General features: G+C 37.8%; 1 protein-coding gene across 2 annotated transcripts in view; it reads left to right on the forward strand.

Moving 5' to 3' along the window:
- Positions 1 to 23,232, forward strand: part of USP32 (ubiquitin specific peptidase 32) — a 173,958-nt gene that overhangs the window by 97,676 nt on the left and 53,050 nt on the right. Inside the window, exons 10-16 of one of the 2 annotated variants that reach the window (XM_060203891.1) lie at positions 3,586 to 3,669; positions 7,003 to 7,064; positions 9,321 to 9,423; positions 14,493 to 14,688; positions 16,512 to 16,687; positions 17,409 to 17,549; positions 21,267 to 21,426. In XM_060203891.1, the coding sequence (XP_060059874.1) occupies positions 3,586 to 3,669; positions 7,003 to 7,064; positions 9,321 to 9,423; positions 14,493 to 14,688; positions 16,512 to 16,687; positions 17,409 to 17,549; positions 21,267 to 21,426 (922 nt within the window). The remainder of the gene's footprint in view (positions 1 to 3,585; positions 3,670 to 7,002; positions 7,065 to 9,320; positions 9,424 to 14,492; positions 14,689 to 16,511; positions 16,688 to 17,408; positions 17,550 to 21,266; positions 21,427 to 23,232) is intronic. The other variant, XM_060203892.1, reaches the window with a different exon arrangement.

Here is a 23,232-nt window from a genome sequence, read left to right on the forward strand (position 1 = left end):
AGTAATGAAGAGTGCTGCAGGTGTCTCTCTTTCTTTCTCTCTCTCTATCTCTCCTACCCTCTTGATTTCTGACAGTCTCTATCCAATAAATAAAGATAATAAATTTTAAAAATAACATTAGACTTACATTTTTATCTTATATTAATATGATTGTGTGTATGCAATTGAGAATAATTTACATGCATGAGATATATTTGAACCATTATGTTATCTCTCCTACCTTCTTTTTGTGTATTTCTTTGTCTCTCATCTTTTATCTAAATGCGAGGAAAGAAAAAGGAACAGCTGCCTGGAGTCCCAGTGATAACCCAGGTGGCCCCATACACCCCCCCCAATAGAAAAAAAAAGAGGGAGCCGGGTGGTAGTGCTGCAGGTTAAGCACATGTGGCACAAAGCTCAAGGACCGGTGTAAGGATCCTGGTTCGAGCCCTGGGCTCCCCACCTGCAGGAGAGTCGCTTCACAGGCGGTAAAGCAGGTCTGCAGGTGTCTGTCTTTCTTTCCCCCTCTCTGTCTTCCCCTCCTCTCTCCATTTCACTCTGTCCTATCCAACAACGATGACATCAATAACAACAATTACTACAACAACAATAAAACAACAAGGGCAACAAAAAGGGAAAAACAAAAACAAAAAAAAAGAGGAAAAAAAGGGAAGAAGTCTAATTTAGAGTTGAAATATGTAACATTTTTTCCGTGAATGTTTGTTAAATATGTAGGTATAATTGCTATCTGTTTTCATGTAAGATGTATTTTTCTGTTTCCGACTTGACTATGAACATTAAAGAAAAATTAATTTAATTGCTCTATGAAACCATCATAGTGAAATGGGAACAGTTTAAAATATTACTTGGATTGTTCTTTGTTTTAGATCAGATTTTTTTTTTTAATTTTTTAAAATTTATTTTATTTATTTATTCCCTTGTGTTGCCCTTGTTGGTTTTTTATTGTTGTAGTTATTGTTGTTGTCGTTGTTGGATAGGACAGAGAGAAATGGAGAGAGGAGGGGAAGACAGAGAGGAGGAGAGAAAGATAGACACCTGCAGACCTGCTTCACCGCCTGTGAAGCGACTCCCCTGCAGGTGGGGAGCCGGGGTTCGAACCGGGATCCTTATGCCGGTCCTTGTGCTTTGGGCCACCTGAGCTTAACCCGCTGCGCTACAGCCCGACTCCCTAGATCAGATTTTTATCTTATTTATTAAGAAAGATAGATCAGAGCACCTCTCAGCTCTGACATGTGGTGATGCCTGAGCCTGGGATCCCTTGAGGTTCAGGCATGAAAGTCTGGTGCAAAGCCATAGCACATTTCCTCAGCTCAGAACTTGACTCTTTCGTTGCAACCAAACCTAGGAAACATATTCACTGGTGATTAGATTGTGCCGATCTTTATTTGTGTGTATGGAATGGGCCTCACACATGCACAGTTTCACCACTCCTGCTCAAGACCATTTTCCCATTCAAATAGAATGAGAAATACCAAAACACCAAAGCTTCCTCCAGTTGCTATAGCACCTCCCATGTGGTGCTAGGGTTGGAATCTGGGTCACATGCAGAGCAATGCCAAGTGACAGTGAGCTGTTACTCTGGCTAGATTATGTTAATAAGAATCAGATTGAGTGAGATAAACCAGAGAGAGGACAGATACCTGATAATCTCACATATTGGTGAGACTTAAGAAAGGGAAAACACCAAGTGAAACTTGGACTGGATGTGGTGTATTGTACCACAGTAAAGGACTCTGAGGAAGGAGGAAAAGGGAAGGAGTAGATGGGGTGGGTTTAGGAGGCTCTGGTGCATGATGGTAGAAAAAGACCTATGGTGGCATTGAGAAGGTTTTGCAGACACCTATCATGAGATGAGAAATTGTTCTCTGTCTGTTAAGGGTACTAACTCAGTCTCTCCAATAAAGTGATACAAAAAGATTGATTTATTGATTGATGATAGAGAAGGGCTAGAAAGAAATCAGAGCACTGTTTAACTCTGGTATAAGGTGGTGCCAAGGATTGAGCCTACAACCGTTGCCATGCAAGTTGGTGCTTTAACAGGCTGAGCTATATCCCTTTATTTTTACCTTTATTTTATTTTATTTTGCCTCCAGGGTTATTGCCGGCACTGCGAATCCACTGCTCTTGTAGGCTATTCCCCCCCCCCATTTTTGTTGCCCTTGTTGCTCTTGTTGTTATTATTGCCATTGTTGTTATTGATGCCATTGTTATTGGATAGGACAGAGAGAAATGGAGAGAGGAAGGGAAGACAGAGAGGGTGAGAGAAAGGTAGATACCTGCAGGCCTGCTTCACTGCCTGTGAAGCGACCTCTGTGTAGGTGGGGAGCCAGGGGCTCGAACCGGGATCTTTACACCTGTCCTTGCGCTTTGTGCCACGTGCGCTTAACCCGCTGCACTACCGCCCGACCCCCTATTTTTACCTTTAAATGGGTACTAACATATCTAAATAGAAATTATACCATGAGAGCCAGTAACTGTATTCAGAGTATTATAAAATCTTTCCTTACCAGATAGGATTTTTATATTATGATTAGAATAAATAAGTATTATTAAAAGTAAAAACTCCAGTAGCCTGAGAGGTGGCATTGTGGTTAAAGCATTTGACTCACAAGCATGAAGTTGCAAGTTCATGTCCTCAGTACTGCATGTGCCTGAGTTAAGTGTGCTTGTGCTTCCTCTTTCATAAATAGATTTGGGGGTGGTGGAGAGTGTGAGAGCAAATACAAGCACATGTTCCATCTGGAATGCTGTACAGGGCTTATATGTAAGAGATCCTAGATTCAACTCCCACCACCAACGTATGCCAGAGCCAAGCAGTACTTTAATCAATAAAAAGTAATAAAGTCTCCAAGCATGATTGTTTGTCTAGTATTTTTTTTTAAGATTTTATTTATTTATTAATGAGAAAGATAGGAGGAGAGAGAAAGAACCAGACATCATTCTGGCACATGTGCTGCTGGGGATCGAACTTAGGACCTCATGCTTGAGAGTCCAAAGCTTTGTCACTGCGCCACGTCCTGGGCCACGTTTTTTTTTAAATCTCTAAAAATTCTAACAATATTATCAAGTATTCCTAAGGTGTTGGAAAGGTAAGATGATAGGATGTAGTCTATAAAGTCTACTTTTTGCTTTCTAAGTTAGTAAATAATCCTTTTGTGTCCTTAGGGTCTCTGGGGATTTTTCCATACAGTGAGCCTTCAATACAGAATATGTTTTAATGAGAGAAAAAGAATTTATTTTAATGAGAGAGAAAGAACTCATGCATACAATGCCAGGAATCATACTGAGGACCTCATACTTGAAAATCCAACACTTTGTCCACTGCAACATCTACCAGATTGCAAAAAAAAGATTGTTGATGATAAATCATCATCAATTACTGCTGACTGCTTCAACAGTTTTATTGCTTTCAGAGTTATTATAACTAGCCTACTTTTCATCTTCATTTAATTATTAGTTTACTTGTCAGACAGTTGATCCATATTAGTTTAATAAATAATACATTCAATAAATCGCATTTTATTCAAACATTGTAAAAAGTGCATTCTAATCCGGAGATGTGTGTGAATATTATTTCTTTTTCAGATGGGCCATCTTACTCTAGAAGACTATCAGATATGGAGTGTGAAAAATGTTCTTGCCAACGAATTTCTGAATCTCCTTTTCCAGGTATGTTTAAAGTACATCACAGATACAGGAGGTAGTGATATCACAGTATACTTCTTTTCCCAGTGTGTAGTATTATCTGGGCTATAAGACCATTGATTATAAAAAGAACTATTTTATTTTGTATGTTCCTGCAAAGATGGTAAGATAGATCATGAGTATTCACTGAAGATTCTCAGAATCAAGATGTAGGAAGTAGGAAAACGGAATATAGCTGCTTATTTTGCTTTTCACAGGTAGTACCAGGAATTAAAGCTAGGATCTTATGCTTGAGGTCTTGAGCTATCTCCCAGGCCCTGATTATTTTTAGTGATTTTTAATTTTTTTTTAATATTTAGTAACCTTTTTATAGTTCACGATAGAGCTATGTTCAGACCATAGAGAAGAATTCATTATTTATTTTGGTTATTTTATTTGCTTTTTTTTGTTTTTTTAGAGAGAGAGACATGAAGGGAGGAGGGGAAGACAGAGAGGGGGAGAGAAAAACATCTGCAGACCTGCTTCACCACTTGTGAAGTGACTCCTCTGCAGGTGGGGAGCCAGGGGCTTGAACCGGGCTCCTTATGGCAGTCCTTGTGCTTTCGCCACATGCGCTTAACCCACTGCACTACAGCCCGACTCCCTTTATTTGCTTATTTAATGAGAGAAACAGACCAAGACTAGAGCAGTCCTCCCTTCCCAACATATGCAGAGCCTGCCTGCATCACACCTGATGCTTCAGGTATGCAAGTCCTGTGCAATATCTGTTGAACAACTTCCCAGGGCCAGTTGAAAAGAGAATAATTTAATTGCTATACTGATTCTCTGTTGTCTTTTTTCCTAAAGCCATTGTGAGCAAAAGATAGGCCATAAGTAGAGAATTGTAAGTGTTTCAAAGTGTATAATCTAACTAGGGAGGTGATTCAGTGGTAAAAGATATGGATGAATCAGGTCTCAGTTGCAACCCCTAGTGGTCTCTGTCTCTTCTCCCCTTCCCATTAAATAAAATTTTAGACAAGAAATTTAAACCATACATTTTAAAAAATTTTCTTTATTGGAGGAATTAATGCTTTACAGTCGAGTGGTCCAGGAGGTAGCACAGTGGATAAAACATTGGATTCTCAACCATGAGGTCCCGAGTTCGATCTCTGGCAGCACATGTACCAGAGTGATGTCTGGTTCTTTCTCTCCTCCTGTCTGTCTTATGAATAAATAAATAAATAAATTCTTTAATGGTTTACAGTCTACAGTAAAATACAATTTTGTTTGTAAAGACTATATATTTTAAAACTTTAAGGGCCAGAGGAAAAAAATTCACTTGGAATAGTATGTTCTTTACTGTGTGTATGACTCAGGTCCAAGCCCAGGCACTCACTGGGACTTTGGAGCCTCAGGTATTAAAGCCTTTTTTTTTTTTTTTTTTAACATAGTCATTATGCTATCTTCCCAGTTATATATACATATATATTCCTTTTTGTTGCCCTTATTGTCTTATTGTTGTAGTTAGCCAAATGTTAACTGTTTTTCGAGTTGAAGTAGTTCTTTTGCTCTGATTGTTATGAAGAGAGATAAGCCAGGAAGAGCTAAGATAAATATGGGATGATCTCACTTATAAACAGAAGTTGAGAAATAAGAACAGAAGAGGAAACGCAAAAAAGAATTTGGATAGGGTTTGGTATATTTCACCAAAGAAAAGGACTCTAGGGCTTGAGGTGGGTGAGGTGGTGTTAGGTCTTAGTTTATAGTGGTGAAGGAGGACCTAGGTGGGGGGCAGGCCTAGAGTGTTTTGCAGAAAACTGATAAATGTTACACATTTACCAACAACTGTATTTACTGTAAACCGTTAATCCCCCGATTAAAAAATTTTAAAATAATTGCAGCTTCCCATTTTTCATAATTCTTAAGTATTTAAGTTGATTCAATAGTATGTTAGATATAATTATTTTCCTTCTTTTTGTAAAAGTACAACTATAAAGGTTAGAATACCAGTAGAATAGTACTAGGAGTACAGTACACATACAGATATGTAATTGCTTGATTTATAATAAAACATTGTAATGGAGATGGGAAGAGGTGGTCTTTCAATAGTGTTTCTTGGCCAGTTGTTATCACTATAGGGCTTCAAGCATGTAAGCATTGCACTATCTACAAAGATTACACACACACACACACACACACACACAAAACTATAGCTTGCAACTGATGGATTATCAGTAATTAACTTAAGCAAATTTTAAGTGGCATTCAAAAATTGAGATGGATTGATAGTTGAGTTAAGGGATAGATCATAAACATAATAAAATGTTAATGTTAGAATCTAGGTAATGTGGCTTAACTGGTAGGGTGTCAGTGTTGCATGTGTGAGGTCCCCAGTTCTTTATTATTATTATTATTATTATTATTTTATTTATAAAAAGGAAACACTGACAAAACCATAGGATAAGAGGGGTACAACTCCACACAATTCCCACCAGTTCTATCCCCAGCACTACATGTATGGGAGTGGTATTCTGACTTGTCTTTCTTTCTATGAAACTATCTCATGTACTAAATAAAATAAATCTAAAATAAGAATCTAAGTAGTATATATGATGTGTTCAGTATAAAATTTGGCATTTCGGGGGCTGGTTGGTGGCATACCTGATTGAGTACACGTTACAATGCACAAGGGCCCCGGTTTAAGCCCCTGGTTCCCACCTGCAGGGGGAAAGCTTCACAAATGGTGAAACAGGGGTGCAGTTGTCTCTCTCCCTTTCTGTCTCCCCCTTCTTCTTGATTTCTGGCTGTCTCCAACCAATAAATAAAGATAATTAAAAATAAAATCAATGATTTTGTTAATTAATCCTTTCTTTAAAAAATTAAAAAAATAAAATAAAATCAAAATTAAAAATTAAATGAAATTCTGCATTTTGGGGGTTTGGTGGTGGTGCATCTAGTTAAGCACACATAGTATGAAGTGCAAGGACCCATGGAAGAATTCTGGTTCAAGCCCCCGACTCCCCACCTGCACGGGGGACGCTTCATAAGCAGTGAAACAGGTCTGCAGGTGTCTATCTTCCTTTCCTCCTTTCTATCTTCCTCTTCTCTCTCAATTTCTCTCTCTCCTATCTAATAAAATGGAAAAATGGCCTCTAGGAGCAGTAGATTCTTAGTGCTGACATGGACCCTGAATGGGGGAAAAGAAAAAAAACATTTCTGTAAGACTGAAATATTTGTGATAAAATGTTGAAATAACAATTTGAAAATGAAAAAAAAATTGCATCTAGAAAGTGAATCTCATCTATACTATGTAAAATATGATCTAATACGGTTTTCAGCACTAATCAATAAAGTTTAATTTACCCATTTGTTCTCCAGGTATGCCACATAGTTCTTGGGTTAAGACCAGCTACTCCAGAAGAGGAAGGACAAATTATTAGGTAAGTTTATATTTAAAATTTGTACATTTTTCACTTTATAGTTGCAATTTCTAACACTTGAAATATGTTGTTACTAACTAAAAGCATTTCCCACTTCCATTTAATTAGAATGATAGCCTGTTTCTTCAAAACCATTACACACTGAAATATATTATTAAAGTATCTTCCCAGTCAGTGAATTAAATTAGAAGTTAAATTCTATTTAATATTTAAACAAGTACTAAATTTAACTTTTTAAAAAACTTTTTATATTTATTTATTTATTTACCCTTTTGTTGCCCTTGTGTTTTATTGTTGTTGTAGTTATTGTTGTTATTGATGTTGTTGTTGGATAGTACAGAGAGAAATGGAGAGAGGAAGGGAAGATAGAGAGGGGGAGAGAAAGATAGACATCTACAGACCTGCTTCACCACCTGTGAAGTGACTCCCCTGCAGGTGGGGAGCTGGGGGCTCAAACCGGGATCCTTATGCTGGTCCTTGCGCTTGTACCACGTGCGCTTAACCTGCTGCACTACCGCCCGACTCCCTAAATTTAACTTTTTAATAAGACATTTTATTAGATAAAAATTAGCAGTTTTCCTTGCTACAAGCATTCACATTTGTTGCAGAAATATTTGAAAGTAGAGTTGAGGGGAGCTGGAAGGTAGTGTAGTGGTGCAAAGTGCAAAGGCTGGCTTAAGAATCCTGGTTTGAGCCCCCAGCTCTCCACCTGCAGGGGGTCACTTCACAAGTTGTGAAGCCGGTCTGCAGGTGTCTTTCTTTCCTCCAGTCTTCCCCTCCTCTCTTGATTTCTCTCTGTCTTATCCAACAACAACAGCTATGACAACAATAAACAACAGCTATGACAATAACAATAACAACTGTAACAAGTGCAACAACAAGGGGAACAAAATGGGAAAAATGGCCTCCAGGAGCAGTGGATTCATAGTGCAGGCACCGAGTCCCAATGATAAAAAAAAAAAAAAAAGAAGAAGAAGTAGAATTGAGCAAAAACTGGTTATTTCTTGTATTCACTCCTCTACTTCTTTCATTAAAAAATAGTAATGGGACTGGGTGGTGTTGCACCTGGTTGAGCACATGTTACAATGTTCGAGAACCCAGGTCAAGCTCCCGGACCCCACCTGTAGGGGGAAAGCTTTGCAAGTGGTGAAGCAGTGTTCCAGGTATCTGTCTCTCTCCTGCTCTATCACTCCTTTTTCTCTCAATTTCTGACTGTCTCTATCCAATAAATAAATAAAGATAATTAAAAAATAATAACAAAGGTGAAACAACACAGCTATTTAAACAACAGAGTTTTATGCCTGAGGCACCAGACCTCCCAGGTTCAATCTTTGGTACCACCAGAACTGAGCAGTGTTCTGGGAAAATAATAATAATAATTATTATTATAAAATAAATCACAAAAGGACAGTAACTAGATTGTATATTATAGAACAGGTAGACAGCAACAAGTTTTGGTGAGAAGGAAGAAATGAGAGCTTGTATATTTTATTAATGGGATTGTTAGATGGAACAGCCACTTTGGAAAATAGTTCACCTATTTCAGATATTTACCAGGGTTAATAAATAAGTAAAAGTGTGTTATATGTGTATATATGTAACACTTTTAGTGATAGAAAAAACAAAAACTAGTGATAGATGAACTTCAAGAACATTGTAAATAAAATGTGTTTATGGAAAAGAACATACATTATTTCATGTCATCTATATTAAATGTTCAAAAAAGGGAAATCATAAGAGATAGAAAATAGGTGACTTCAGCATGACCAAAAATAGAGTTTCTTTTGGGCTAGTTGATAATGTTCTAAAAATGGAATGTGATTATGATTGCACACGGTTTGTTGTTGTTGTTTGTTTGTTTGTTTTTACCAGAGCACTGCTTAGCTCTGGTTTATGGTGGGGCTGGGGGTTGAACATGGGCCCGCTGGTGCCTCAGGCATGAAAGTCTTTGTGCGTAACCATTATGCTATCTCCCCAGGCCCACATGTAAACTTTCCAAAAGCACTAATGTGTATACTTAATACAAGTAAAAATATGTTTTATGTAATTTGTTTATCAATGAAGTTGTTTTTAAAAGACACCAGTAATGAGACTTGATAGTGTTACTATGACTTTCAGAATTAGCTTATCAAATTTCACTGATCTCCAGAGTTTGTCTGATTTTTTTCCTTTGTAAAAATTTCTGTTGATAACTCATGGGTGTATGGTCGTCTGTTCCACTTTGTTTTAACATGCTAATATATTTTGTACATACAGAGGATGGTTAGAACGAGAGAGCAGGTATGGTCTGCAGCCTGGACACAACTGGTTTATCATCTCCATGCAGTGGTGGCAGCAATGGAAAGAGTATGTCAAATATGTGAGTAAGATTCCTGTTTGTACCTCTTTTATAGGATTTGTAGCTCCATCAGACTTTTTTTTAAATTTGTGTGTGTGTATGTTTTAAATATTTTCTTTTTTTATATTTATTTATTCCCTTTTGTTGCCCTTGTTGTTTTATTGTTGTAGTTATTATTGTTGTTGTTGTTGTTGGATAGGACAGAGAGAAATGGAGAGAGGAGAGGAAGACAGAGAAGGGGAGAGAAAATTAGACACCTGCAGACCTGCTTCACCACCTGTGAGAGACTCCCCTGCAGGTGGGGACCCGGGGCTTGAACTGGGATCCTTATGCCGGTCCTTGCGCTTTGCGCCACAAGCGCTTAACCCGCTGCACTACAGCCCGATTCCCAGCTCCATCAGACTTTGTGTGAATACAATTAGTAATAAAATGTTCCAGCCTAGACAGTGATATAAAGGGCAAGGAGTCAGTTATGGTTCTTGCTATGGGACAAGTTCTGTCTGTGCTCATACTTATATTAAATTTCCTCCCCTGCAGCAACCCTGTGGGGAAGGTAATACCTGGCATGGGATGCTTGTATATGCTATATGCTTTGTATATTTCATTTAATCTTCAAATTATCCCTATAAGGAAGAAGATTATCCATTCACCTGTGGTCTGAGCCTGCACTTAGTGGTGACTTTAACACTTTGCTTAGGAGTTAAAGTTCTGGAGTCAAACCTAAAGGCCTAACTTGTGGTCTCTCATTCACATCATTTACATTATCCTTCATTTGTTCATCTTCTCCATCAAAAAAAAATGATAATAGTAATAATAGAATGGAAAATTAGAACCCCTATACATCATTAATGGGAATGTTAAATGGTATAGCCTCTTTGGAAAGTAATTCACCTGTTTCAGATACTTACCAGATGGATACACAAAAGTGTGGTATAAACATACTTTACCAAGTATGGTTAAAAATTTCACAATTTTAACATTAGGACTCAGTTTCTAAACAATAACCTGTAATTATTCTAACTAGAGCAAATAAAAAGTAATTGTCATCTAATATACTTAAAGCAGAAGAAAAAAATTTTCAGAATTAAAAAATTAAAATAAGGCCCCCAGCTCCCCATCTGCAGGGGAGTCGCTTCACAGGCGGTGAAGCAGGTCTGCAGGTGTCTATCTTTCTCTCCCCACCTCTGTCTTCCCCTCCTGTCTCCATTTCTCTGTCCTATCCAACAATGACATCAATAACAATAATAACTACAATAAAAAAATTAAAATAAGTAAATATCATGAATCAGATTTCTTCATTTTCGGAAGTCTAATTAATCATTAACCAAGATTCCAACAATTTGATTCTGATTTTCTCTCACTGTGTGTATACATATACATGGGATCTCAGGCATAAAAGTTTGATGTACTACCTCCCTCCCCAATTATTTATCATATTTTTATGGCTAGACTGTTTAAACTGTTGTAACCCATCCCTGGTTTAGTTTTCATCTCCAGTATATTCTACATATATAGTTAATTTTTATTTAAAGATTTACTCAATTTGAATCATATGAGAAAGAGTTTCATGTGAAAGAGATAATAACTAGAACACACTTCAGTACATGTAGTGCTGGAATTATAGCCAGGAGCCTTAGTTTTACACTAAGGAGCAAGTTCTTTTTTTTTTTTTTTAATAATTTATTTCTTTATTGGGGAATTAATGCTTTACATTCAACAGTAAATACAATAGTTTGTACATGCATAACATTCCCCAGATTCCCATTTAACAATACAACCCCCACTATGTCATTCATAATCTTTCATGGACCTGTATTCTCCCCACCAACCCACCCACCCCAGAGTCTTTTACTTTGGTGCAGTATGCCAATTCCAGTTCAGGTTCGACTTGTGTTTTCTTTTCTAATCTTGTTTTTCAACTTCGGCCTGAGAGTGAGATCATCCCATATTCATCCTTCAGTTTCTGACTTATTTCACTCAACATGATTTTTTCAAGGTCCATCCAAGATCGGCTGAAAACGGTGAAGTCACCATTTTTTACAGCTGAGTAGTATTCCATTGTGTACATAGACCACAACTTGCTCAGCCACTCATCTGTTGTTGGACACCTGGGTTGCTTCCAGGTTTTGGCTATTACAAATTGTGCTGCCAAGAACATATGTGTACACAGATCTTTTTGGGTGGATGTGTTGGGTTCCTTAGGATATATCCCCAGGAGAGGAATTATAGCCAGGAGCCTTAGTTTTACACTAAGGAGCAAGTTCTACAGTCTTACCAGCTAAGCTATTTCCATATTTAAGTTTTAAAGCAAAAGTTTAGTTATTTTATTCTCTTATTTTAAAGTCTCTCACAGAAACATTCTTCCAGCATAATTTTAAGTGAAATAAATTATATTCTATATTTACAATGTGATTTATGGAGCAGGAGAGATGGCTCAGTGTATTAGAGCACAGAGTTTGCGTTCCTGATGCCCCAGGACCATAGTTAAATACCCAATACCACCACCCCCCCCCCGACTTTTATAGAAATAAATAGGGAAATACATCTTTTTTTTTTTTTTTTAATGTGACATCTTTTTTTAGCAGCAGCCAGAATGGTCATATGTATACCACTTTTGATTCTTCCCCCTTGCATCTGGGGACTGTTCCTTGTGCACTGTAATATGTGTGGTTTACCAGGTGCACCATCAGTTGGCCCCTTGTAGTGAATTTCTTTAGCTGTTGTTCATCTAAAAAGTTCTTTGCCCTTCAAACCTGGTTGATAACCTATCAGAATAACTATTGGGTGGAAGTCTTTCCACTCAGAACTTAAGATGTATCCTGTGTGAGTCCTTTCTAGCCTTTAGCATTTCTGTTAAGAAATCACCTGATTGGGAGTTATGCGGTAGCACAGCAGGTTAATCACATGTGGCACAAAACATAAGGACCGGCGTAAGGATCCTTGTTGGAGCCCCAGGCTCCCTACCTGCAGGGGAGTCGCTTCACAAGCGGTGAAGCAGGTCTGCAGGTGTCTATCTTTTCCCCTCTGTCTTCCCCTCCTCTCTCCATTTCTGTCCGTCCTATCCAACAACGACGACATCAATGACAACAACAATAATAACTATAACAATAATAAAAAAACAATAAGAACAACAGAAAGGAAAAAAAAGAAATCACCTGATAGTCTTAAGGTATTTTCCTTATTTATTTATTTATAATTGAGGGGGTTAGTGCTTTACAGTGGATTCATTACATATGCATACAATGTCATTATGTACCAGGCCCCCAAAATAGTATCCTTCCCCTCCCTTCCCCTCCCTCCCCAGAGTGCTTTGCTTTAGTGCAATACACCATATCTAGTCCATGTTTCTTTGTGCTCTCCTTCCCTCTCTCTATTTTAATCAGTACTGCTAATAAGTGAGATCATTTGGTATTCGTCCTTTTCTTTTTGGTTAATCTCACTCAACATGATGTTCTTAAGTTTTATCCAAGAAGATGGAAAGGAGACAACTTTATCACTTTTCACAGCTGAGTAGTATTCTATTGTGTATATATACCACAATGTTTTTAGCCAGTCATCTGATGTTGGACATCTGGATTGCTTCCAGATTCTGGTGACTACAAATTGTGCTGCTATGAACATAGGTATATTTAGATTTCTTCTGATTGATGTTTCTGTTTCCTTTGGGTAAATCCCCAGGAGAGGAATTACTGGGCCATAGAGTAGGTCCATTTCTAGTGTCCTGATAGGCCTCCAGATTGCTTTCCACTTTGGTTGGATTCCCCTTTTAGGGAATTCTGCTTTTTTCTAGATGCCCAGTGTTCTCTTTGCCTTTGATCTTTGCCATTTTAATAATTTGCCAATTATTAATGTGTCTTGTTTGACTTAGGCTTGGAATCTTTGTTCTTGGGGCTCTTTTTACTTCTGGATCTAGAGATCTATTTCCTCCTTAATTTAGGGAAAGTCTTAGCTAATACTTCTTCAAGTATATATCCCCTTTCTTCTCCTTGTTCCTCTGTGATGCTAATGTCATTCCTCTTGATGTTGTCCCAAACTCTCTTATCTTAATTTGTTTAGTGCTTCTTTCTTTTTGCTATTATTTTCTAGGGGGCAGGGTGACTTTCTCTACTCTGGCTTCCTGCTCTTCACTTCGACTCTGACATCTGTCTTCCTGCAGGTGTTCTCTTCTGCTGTTTTCCAGCTCATTCCCTGCATTCTTTGTTCCCCTGGACTATTAGGAATTTTTCTATGATTTCTCTAAATGTGTTGCAGTGCCTTATCACCCTCAATTTGGTAAGCATGCTTAGAACCGTTGCTTTGAAGTTTTCATCAGGAGGACTTGTATAGTTTTGTTGAATTTAGAATTTTCTTTAACTGGAATTTTTATTTTCTTGGTCCATCATTATAGGTGGCTTTCAGCTGCCTTCCCTTTCCATTTGGTTAAAGCTTTTGTTTCCCTCCTTCTGCCAGCCCTGTAAGCCAGCAGAGTTATCTAGGCAGGTGGCTAAAAAGCATGGACCCCACGTGGGCAAGCAGCAAAGGGAACCTGGCTCAGGTAGTATGGAACTTTGCAGAGAACAGGTCCTTACCACCTGGCTTCTTTCTCTCTCTGGGAGTATGGACCAGAATTCTTTATGGGTTGCAGAAGGTAGAAGATCTGGCTTCTGTAATAGCTTCTCCGCTGGACATGAATATTGACAGGTCAGGCTCTACCCCCAGCCTCTTTCTATCTTTCCCTAGTGGGGTAGGCCTTTGGAGAGGGTTTTCCTCACATTTTTCTACCATGAATTGTAATATTAAATAATAAGAGGATAAATATCATTTAATTTTTAGTATGAAAAAGTCTTTTCTGGTCTCCAATTTTCAACAGAATAAAATTTTAATATATGTGATGCAGAGCCCTTTGCAGTCTATTCCTAATCTACTTTGCCAATTTTACTTATATACATGTTTCCTCCTTGAAGAAACTAAGATTTAGTTATACATTAAACTATTTTTAAATGGTTATAGACAGCCACAGCAGGATTGGAAAGAATAGATTTTTTTTTTAAAAAAAAACTTGTCAGATTATTGAATCTTGCTTTTTATTCTCTGATTTCATGACTTTTTAGGACACGAGCCCTGTTATAATTGAACCATCATCTGTTCTGAATGGAGGAAAATACTCATTTGGAACAGCAGTACATTCTGTGGAACAAAGTGAAGATAGAATTGGAGGAGGCAGCCTTAGTTATGGTAACTCCACAGAGGAGAAATTTTCAGACAACATTTCTACTGCATCTGAAGCCTCAGAAACTACTGGAAGTGGTATGACTTGTTTCCTATGAGTGTTAGTCAAGAGTCAGTTTTGAAGGGAATATGCATTGTCAGAGTATGATTGATAGGGTACTGGGCAGCAGACTTATATGCACAGAAATAACTTGAATGACAAGGTCAGTTATTAGATTCTTGAATATACTAGAAGAAAGAAAGATTCTTTAATATACTAACAGCTTTACAAAGAGTAAGCTCTTCTGGGGGGTCGGGCGGTAGCGCAGGTGGCGCAAAGTGCAAGGACCTGCTGAAGGATCCCGGTTCGAGCCCCCAGCTCCCCACCTCCAGGGGAGTCGCTTCACAGGTGGTGAAGCAGGTCTGCAGGTATCTATCTTCCTCTCCCCTTCTATGTCTTCCCCTCCTCTCTCCATTTCTCTCTGTCCTATCCAACAACAACGAAATTAATAATAATTACAACAATAAAACAACAAGGGCAACAAAAGGGAATAAATAAATAAATGGATCCCTGTTCCAGCCCCCGACTCCCCACCTACAGAGGAGTTGCTTCACAGGTGGTGAAGCAGGTCTGCAGGTGTCTTATCTTTCTTTCCCCTCTCTGTCTTCCCCTCCTGTCTCCATTTCTGTAAACAGTCAAGAAGGTGACTTAGTGGATAGAGTGCAGTCCTTGCCAAGTATGATCCCCAGCACTGCATATAACAGAATGGTCTTCTCAATTTCTGTTACTAAATAGACACACATTATTTTAATAGGGAGACAAGGTGAGAACCCTACTATACTTGGTCAAACTTAGTCCTTTTTCTTTTTTTTTTTTTATTTCTTTATTGGTGAATTAATGTTTTACATTCAACAGTAAATACAATAGTTTGTACATGCATAACATTCCCCAGTTTCCCATATAACCCCCATTATATACAACCCCCATTAAGTCCTCTGTCATCCTTCTTGGATCTGTATTCTCCCACTCCAGAGTCTTTTACTTTGGTGCGATACACCAATTCCATTTCAGGTTCTACTTATTTTTTTTTTTTTTTCTTCTGATCTTGTTTTTCAACAACTTAGTCCTTTCTTATAAAATAAAGTAACACTTTCACTGTGGGGCTGGGCTGTGGCTCACCCAGAAGAGCATACACATTATAATGTGCAAGAATCCAGGTTCAAGGCCCAGGTCCCCACCTGCCAAGGGGAAAGCTTCACAAGCAGTGAAGCAATCAATGCTGCAGGTATCTTTCTGTCTTCCTATCTCCCCCATTCCTCTCAATTTCTCTCTTTCCACTATGAAATGAATAAGTAAATATTTGTTGTGAATTGTTAACTTATCCTAGGAGGGTGGCCATATGTTCATTTTGTAAACCACTTTTTTTTTTTAAAGATTTTAGTCTAGCTAATGTTACAGTAGGTATTATTCAGAAAGGAATATGCCTTTTTTAAAAATACACATTTTGGGCGGAGGGTAGATAGCATAATGGTTATGCAAACAGACTCTCATGCCTGAGGCTCCAAAGTCCCAGGTTCAATCCCCCACACCACCATAAGCCAGAGCTGAACAGTGCTCTGGTAAAAAAAAAAAAAAAAAAAAATACACATTTTATTTATTAATGAAAGAGGTGGGAGGAAAGAGAAGCAGACATCACTCTGGTACATACACGCTGCCAGATAGCAAATTCAGGACTTTATCCACTGCCTCACATCCCAGACTACAGAAAGGAATACATTTCTAGTTGCTGTCTTTAATAGATCTATTAGAATCTTGCAAAGTACAGACATATTAGTCTAATTCATAAACATTGAGTTCATACCATCAAATCTATTTATATAACTGAAAATAAATAAATTCCATCCTTTTATTTTCCTTACAGGCTTTCTGTATTCTCCCACACCAGGGACAGATATGTGCTTTGCTCGACAGCATAACACTTCTGACAATAACAACCAGTGTTTGTTAGGAACCAATGGTAATATTTTGTTGCACCTCAGTCCTCAGAAACCAGGGGCTATTGATAACCAGCCACTGGTAACTCAAGAACCAGTAAAGGTAACTAAACATCTTTTGAAGTTACTAATAAATTTTACTCTATAGAGCTTTTGATGCATAGTAAAACAGCAGTGGCTTATTTAAGTAACCTAAGTAGGTGACAGTCATGCACAATACATTTCTGTGAGAATATTTTATGATTTGGTACTTGTATACCGAATCTTTTTATCTTCTTTTGTGGCGAACAAAGTAAAGGAGTGTAGTGATCTTAGGACAGCTGCTATAAAATGTAGTTTTCACATGTACGTGATTTTTAAAAAATATTTATTTATTCTCTTTTGTTGCCCTTGTTATTTTATTGTTGTAGTTATTGATGATGTTGTTGGATAGGACAGAGAGAAATGGAAAGAAGAGGGGAAGACAAAGAGGGAAAGACAGAGAGAAAGACAGACACCTGTAGACCTGCTTCACCACCTGTGAAGCCACTCCTCTGCAGGTGGGGAGCCGGAGGCTCAAACTGGGATCCTTACGCCCATCCTTGAGCTTTGCACCACGTTGTGCTTAACCCACTGCTCTGCCGCCCGACTCCCCTGTACATGAATTTTTTAAGTGAGTTTCCTTTCTTAGTTTATTTTTAACATTAAAAATAAAAATCTCTTTCAGATAAATTTTCCCAGTAACATGACACTAAGTGGCATGTCCACTCACCTGTATCTAGGTTTTATTTAAACCCAAGAGAGTATAATATTTAGATAAACATTTACATCGTATTCTTTCGAAGGCTACATCATTAACACTAGAGGGAGGACGGTTAAAACAAACTCCACAGCTGATCCATGGAAGAGATTATGAAATGGTTCCAGAACCTGTGTGGAGAGCACTCTATCATTGGTATGGAGCAAACCTGGCCCTACCTAGGCCTGTAAGTATAACCAATAATGCCTTTCCTATGTAGCAATCATAGAATTCTCTATTGTTGGGAGTCGGGCAGTAGTGCAACAAGTTAAGCGCAGGTGGCGCAAAGCACAAGGACCTAAGGATCCCAGTTCAAGCCCCTGGCTCAACACCTGCAGGGGAGTCGCTTCACAAGTGGTGAAGCAGGTCTGCAGGTGTCTTATCTTTCTCCCCCACCCCCCGTCTTGCCCTCCTCTCTCCATTTCTCTCTGTCCTATCCAACAACGATGACATCAATACAACAATAATAACTACAACAATAAAAAAGAAGGGCAACAAAAGGGAATAAATAAATATTAAAAAATAAGTAAAAAAGAAAAAAAATCCTCTATTCTCTTTTCTTTTTTTTAACTGCCAACAGGATTGCCCCTGGGTTTCAGTGACTATACAACAAATTTAGTGCTCTGAGGCCTTCTTTTTTCTCCCTTCCTTCCTTCATCCCTTTCTCTCTTTTTTCTTCCTTTATTGGGGGCACTAATGGTTTATAGTCTACAATAAAATATAGTTGTTTATACATGTGTAATGTTTCTCAGTTTTCCACATAATAGTCACCCCCAGGTCCTCCTCTGCCATCATGTTCCAGGACCTGAACACTACTCCCTAGCCCGGAGTCTTTTACTTTGGTCCAATGATGGCCTCCTTTTCCCTTTTTCCTTTTCCCTTTTCCCTTTTTCCTTTTCCCTTTTCCCTTTTCCGTTCCCTTCCCTTTTTCCTTTACTTGATAGGACAGCTAGATGTTGAGATGGAAGGAGGAAATAGAGAGAGGGAAAGAGAACCAAATACCTGCAACACTGCTTCACTGCTCTCCCCCCCCCTTACATATGGGCACTGGGGTGGGGGGGTTTGAACTGGTGCATGGTATCATGTGTGTTTGACCTGCCTGGCCCCTTGATTGCTTTTTTGTTAAACACAAATATAAATTATCTTAATTATAATAAGAAGTACTTAACTCAGTACCTGTTCAAACTAATTTAACAAATTTTTCACATACACACAGCAGGAATTTTTTTTTTTCCCCCTTGGGGGTTGGTGCCTGCACTACAAACCCACTTCTCCTGGAGGCCAATTTTCCCATTTTGTTGCCCTTGTTGTTATTACTGTTATTGTTGCTGTTGGATAAGACAGAAATTGAGAGAGGAGGGGAAGACAGAGAGGCAGAGTGAAAGATAGACACCTGCAGTCCTGCTTTACTGCTTGTGAAGCGACACTCTCCTGCAAGTGGGGAGCCCGGGGTTCAAAATGGGACACTTAGGCCACTCCTTGTGCTTCACGCCATATGCACTTAACCTGCTGCACTACCACCCGGCCCTCAGAAAAAAAAAATGTTTTAAGTTCATTCACATTTATTGAATCACTGAATATTTATTGAGCACTGTATTCCATACCAAACAGAGCGTGATAAACCTATGAGAATAGGTAGTTTATATGGTGTGAATGGTATAGTCACTTAACTAAATAAAATTAAGGAATTATGAGTCTAGGCAATTAAATAAGTTGTCACCATAAATGTAGGTGGACTTAACATGAAGCAAAAGTCTGAAACTGCAAAAACACTCAGTGAATGTTTGGAGGTGGTTCAAAAGTGACTTCTGAAATTGTTATTTCCATTAGCACATAGACATATAGAGGTCAAGTTTATCTCAGTTCTGCTCATAGACTTGTGTGTTTTATGAAAAGGAGGCACAACATGGAAACAAGAATTCAGGGATTCTGATTGTTGCCATTTGTATAATGAGTCATTTTGAGCACATGTAAAATATAAAATACTTTAAAGGACTAAGAATATGTAATATCAAATATTAATGAATTAAGTAAACAGTGTCATTTGTCATGTTTCTACAGTATGTAGGACTCATTACTCTGTATACTTTTTACCTTGTCTAGAAAATAAATACTTTATAAGAAGGTTCTTTGGGGTGCTGAGGAGATAGCATAATGGTTCTACAAAAAGACTTTCATGCCTGGGGTTCCAAGTTCAATTCCCAATACCATGATAAGCCAAAACTAAGCAATGCTATGGTTTAAAAAAAAAAATTCTTTTTGACATATTCTCTTATTTCATAGTTTTCAAACTAGAAGTCGAACTTTTGTATACCAGGAACATTATGTATAGATGAGATACAGAAAATTAATTCACTAACAAAATTAAGTTGGTCATGAAGTCTTAATCTATAATTTGACAAATTAGTAATGTTTATTAAAAAGTATGTCTAAGTGAGAATTATAAATTGGTGTATATTTGTTTACTTCAAAAAATTGCTGCTGTATTTAGCATCAGGACTCCTAGATAAATAGGTATAAATATGAATGAATATATATATTATATACTTGTGTGGGGTGCCTTGAGTTAGTCACTAAATTTCCGATACTTTTCTGCTTTATATTAACATTTTCCACATATACACATCACACACATATACACGTTTACCATAATATATATACAGCTTGATGTTTAAGACCTTGCATGGATTCAGAATACCACTGTTCCATCCTGAGGTCTTTCCTCATCTGAAAAATAGAGATAACCGTAATATCAATCTCACTAGAAATTGTATCTTCTTTATACCTGCAGTGGGTGGTCACCTCACAGGCGGTGAAGCCAGTCTGCAGGTGTCTTATCTTTCCTCCTCTCTGTCTTCCCCTCTTCTCTGGATTTCTCTCTGTCCTATCCAACAGCAATAACAACAACAATAATAACAACAAAGAAAAACAACAAGCGCATCAAAAGGGAAAAAATAGCCTCCAAGAGCAGTGGATTCATTGTGTAGGCACCGAGTCCCAGTGATAACCCGGTGATTTGTTGGGTTCCTGAAGTCCTTCTAGTCCTGTCTTGTTGCGGTCTCAGGTGGTCTCCTTTGGTGTTCCTAGGGGAGGGGAGAGGAGAGAAACACTGGAAACCTCTGCCCCTTTAATTCTTCATGTTATTAGCTTTTAAATAATAGGAGAGAAATATCTTTCAGAAGTTCTGGTCAGGGGCCAGGAGGTGGCGCAGCTGGTTAAGCACACAAATTACAGTACGCAAGGATCAGGATTCAAGGTCCTGGTCCCCACCTGCGGGGTGGGGGTGAGGGGTGGGGGGAAGCTTCATGAGAGGTGAAGCAGTGCTATAGGTGTCTCTCTGTCTCTCCTTCCCCTCAACTTCTCTCTGTCTATCCAGTAATAAATATATATTTTTTAAAAAGTTCTGGTCATGGAAGATGTAGCTAGGAGTAGGAGCCTAAAAGTATTTAAATCTATGTGGTTTTTTTCTTTTGTTTTTGTTTTTTTTGTTGTTGTTGTTTTCTTTGCCATCATGGTTATCACTGGGGTTCGGTACTTTAAAGATAAACTTTAGATTAAAGTAGCCTGAGACATGGTATGGTTAGTTGAACATTAGATTTCCAGCATTACATATGCCAGACTGATAATCTAATTCCCTTTCATTAATAATTACTTTTTTAAGTTTGATACTTCAAAAATAACAAATTTTAGATTAAAAATGCTAGGTTTGAGGTCATCAAAATAGCTCAGGTGCTTTCTTGCATGCACCCCAGGTTTGAGCCTGGCCCCCATTTCACTGAAGCATACTTGGATCCTGTGGTCTCTTTCACTCTGTCTCTGCTTCTAATAAATTGTTTTTAAAATGCAGATTTGTTGTACTGCCAACTTTTTTTTTTTATTACTTCATTTCATTTTGAAACAATAGGTGATCAAGAATAGCAAGACCGAAATCCCAGAGCTGGAGTTATTTCCTCGATATCTTCTCTTCCTGAGACAACAACCTGCCACTAGGACACAGCAGTCTAACATCTGGGTGAATATGGGTATGATGAGCCTGAGAATGTTTCCTCAGCATTTACCAAGAGGTAACTTAAGAATGCAGCAAGAATACCATGAGTTTTCTTCTTAAAAATAAATTGAAAGCAAAGTTGCTCAAAGTCTGGTGCCACTGTTCTAATACACACTCCTGTCTGCTTTCATATTGAATCAGTTGTGAGACTTATGCCTACGGTCATGCGCAAGACTAGAAAAGAATATATATTTGAAGATCAAAGTGGCAAACACATTTTCTTTGAAATATAATAGGCCTATTAAAGTAACATAAAAATATAACTTCTATTTTAAGGTTTTACATGCAAAAGTTTCCCTTTTGATTTCTCTATGAGATTGAATCTTTTTGATGGGCTTGCTCTCTACTTTTGCCTTGTAAATATTTGAAATTAGTCTTCAGCAGAAACAATGAATTTATTTATTTAGCTAACCTTGGACTTTGTGTTGCCAATGCCACAATATTGTAATAAATGTAAGTAACCAGTTTGTATGAACTTCAACACTATACCCCCTTTGAAATTGAATTGCATAGTTTATGTCTTCCTTAAAGGCTGTACTGAGAATTATAGTAGAGGGCTAGGAGACAGCATAATGGTTATGCAAAGAGATTTTTATGCCTGAGATTCCAAGATTACCTGTTCAGTCCCCAGCACCACCATAAGCTAGAACTGAGAAGTACTCTGGCTTCTCTCCCCTCTCTCTGTATCTCTCATTAAAATAAGTAAATAAAATACTTTTTTAAAAAAATATTGTAGAGCAGTGGCTTCTGCCTAACCAAACTTTATTTTTGGGAGACACAAAAATCAAAGAAAAGTAAAATAGATTCTCCAAACATTTTTTATTAATTCTCCTGTAAACAAAAAGTATCACCCTTGCTTCCAAAGCAACTGCAGCACTTTTTTATTTCCCCATTCATTTTCAAAGTTATCATAAAGGGCTAAGAAGATACAGAACACAGAATTTGCATGACTGGGCCCTTCCAGGGTTCATTCCCTTCTATAGATACATGCCAGAGCTGAATGATGGTCCAGTCTCTCCTCTATCTCATAAAAATAAACAAATCTTTAAAAATAATAATGTGAGATGCAAATTTTGTTACTGCAAAATAAAAGATGTGCTATTATGCTTTTAGTAAGTATTCTTTGTGACTCTTGTGCTGATCCTAGATTTTTGTTGCTTCTGTAATTTCCAGTTGTTCGGAAGCACAAAATTATATATAAGTGGCTGCCTGCTTAATGAGCTATGCTATAAAAACTAGCTAAAATCCAAATAAATTTCTTATGTGGCATAGGACAACAGAAATTGACTTGAACATTACACTTGCAAATGCTTCTGAATCCTAGAGCTGGTAGTGACACTACAAATTTGATCTTAATTTGAAATTCTTTACTAATTAGTTTTGAAATCAATCATTTAATCATTGAAGTTTATAAAAATATGCTTTCTTGCTGTAATCTTATAACTAATCCTCTGATGTGTAAGTGGAGAAATTTGCTCTTTTGTTTTCTTTTAGGAATTGTCCTTTGCTTGCTGATAGTAGAAGATTTGCTTTGCTATATGTTAAAAATTGATTGTGGTTGGGCTTTGTTCTGCTATGTCATAGTAAACATATTTCTCATTGTTTTACTTAGTACAGCTGTTTATTGCCCACCCCCTTCTTTTTTAATCTTTTGAAGTGACAGGCATACAAACCTTGTCACAGTTATAATGACATAACCATAGCCTTTGCCTCAGAGAAGACAAGACTACAGAAGTCACTGTTTCTTAGATTACTTTTTTAGTTTATTTTAGGTGAGTGAGTTCCTTTTGGAAGTTCTAGAGTAGGTGATGTCAGTACTTGC

The sequence above is a fragment of the Erinaceus europaeus genome, chromosome 12, assembly GCF_950295315.1.
Source record: "Erinaceus europaeus chromosome 12, mEriEur2.1, whole genome shotgun sequence".
Classification (NCBI taxonomy): Eukaryota; Metazoa; Chordata; class Mammalia; order Eulipotyphla; family Erinaceidae; genus Erinaceus; species Erinaceus europaeus.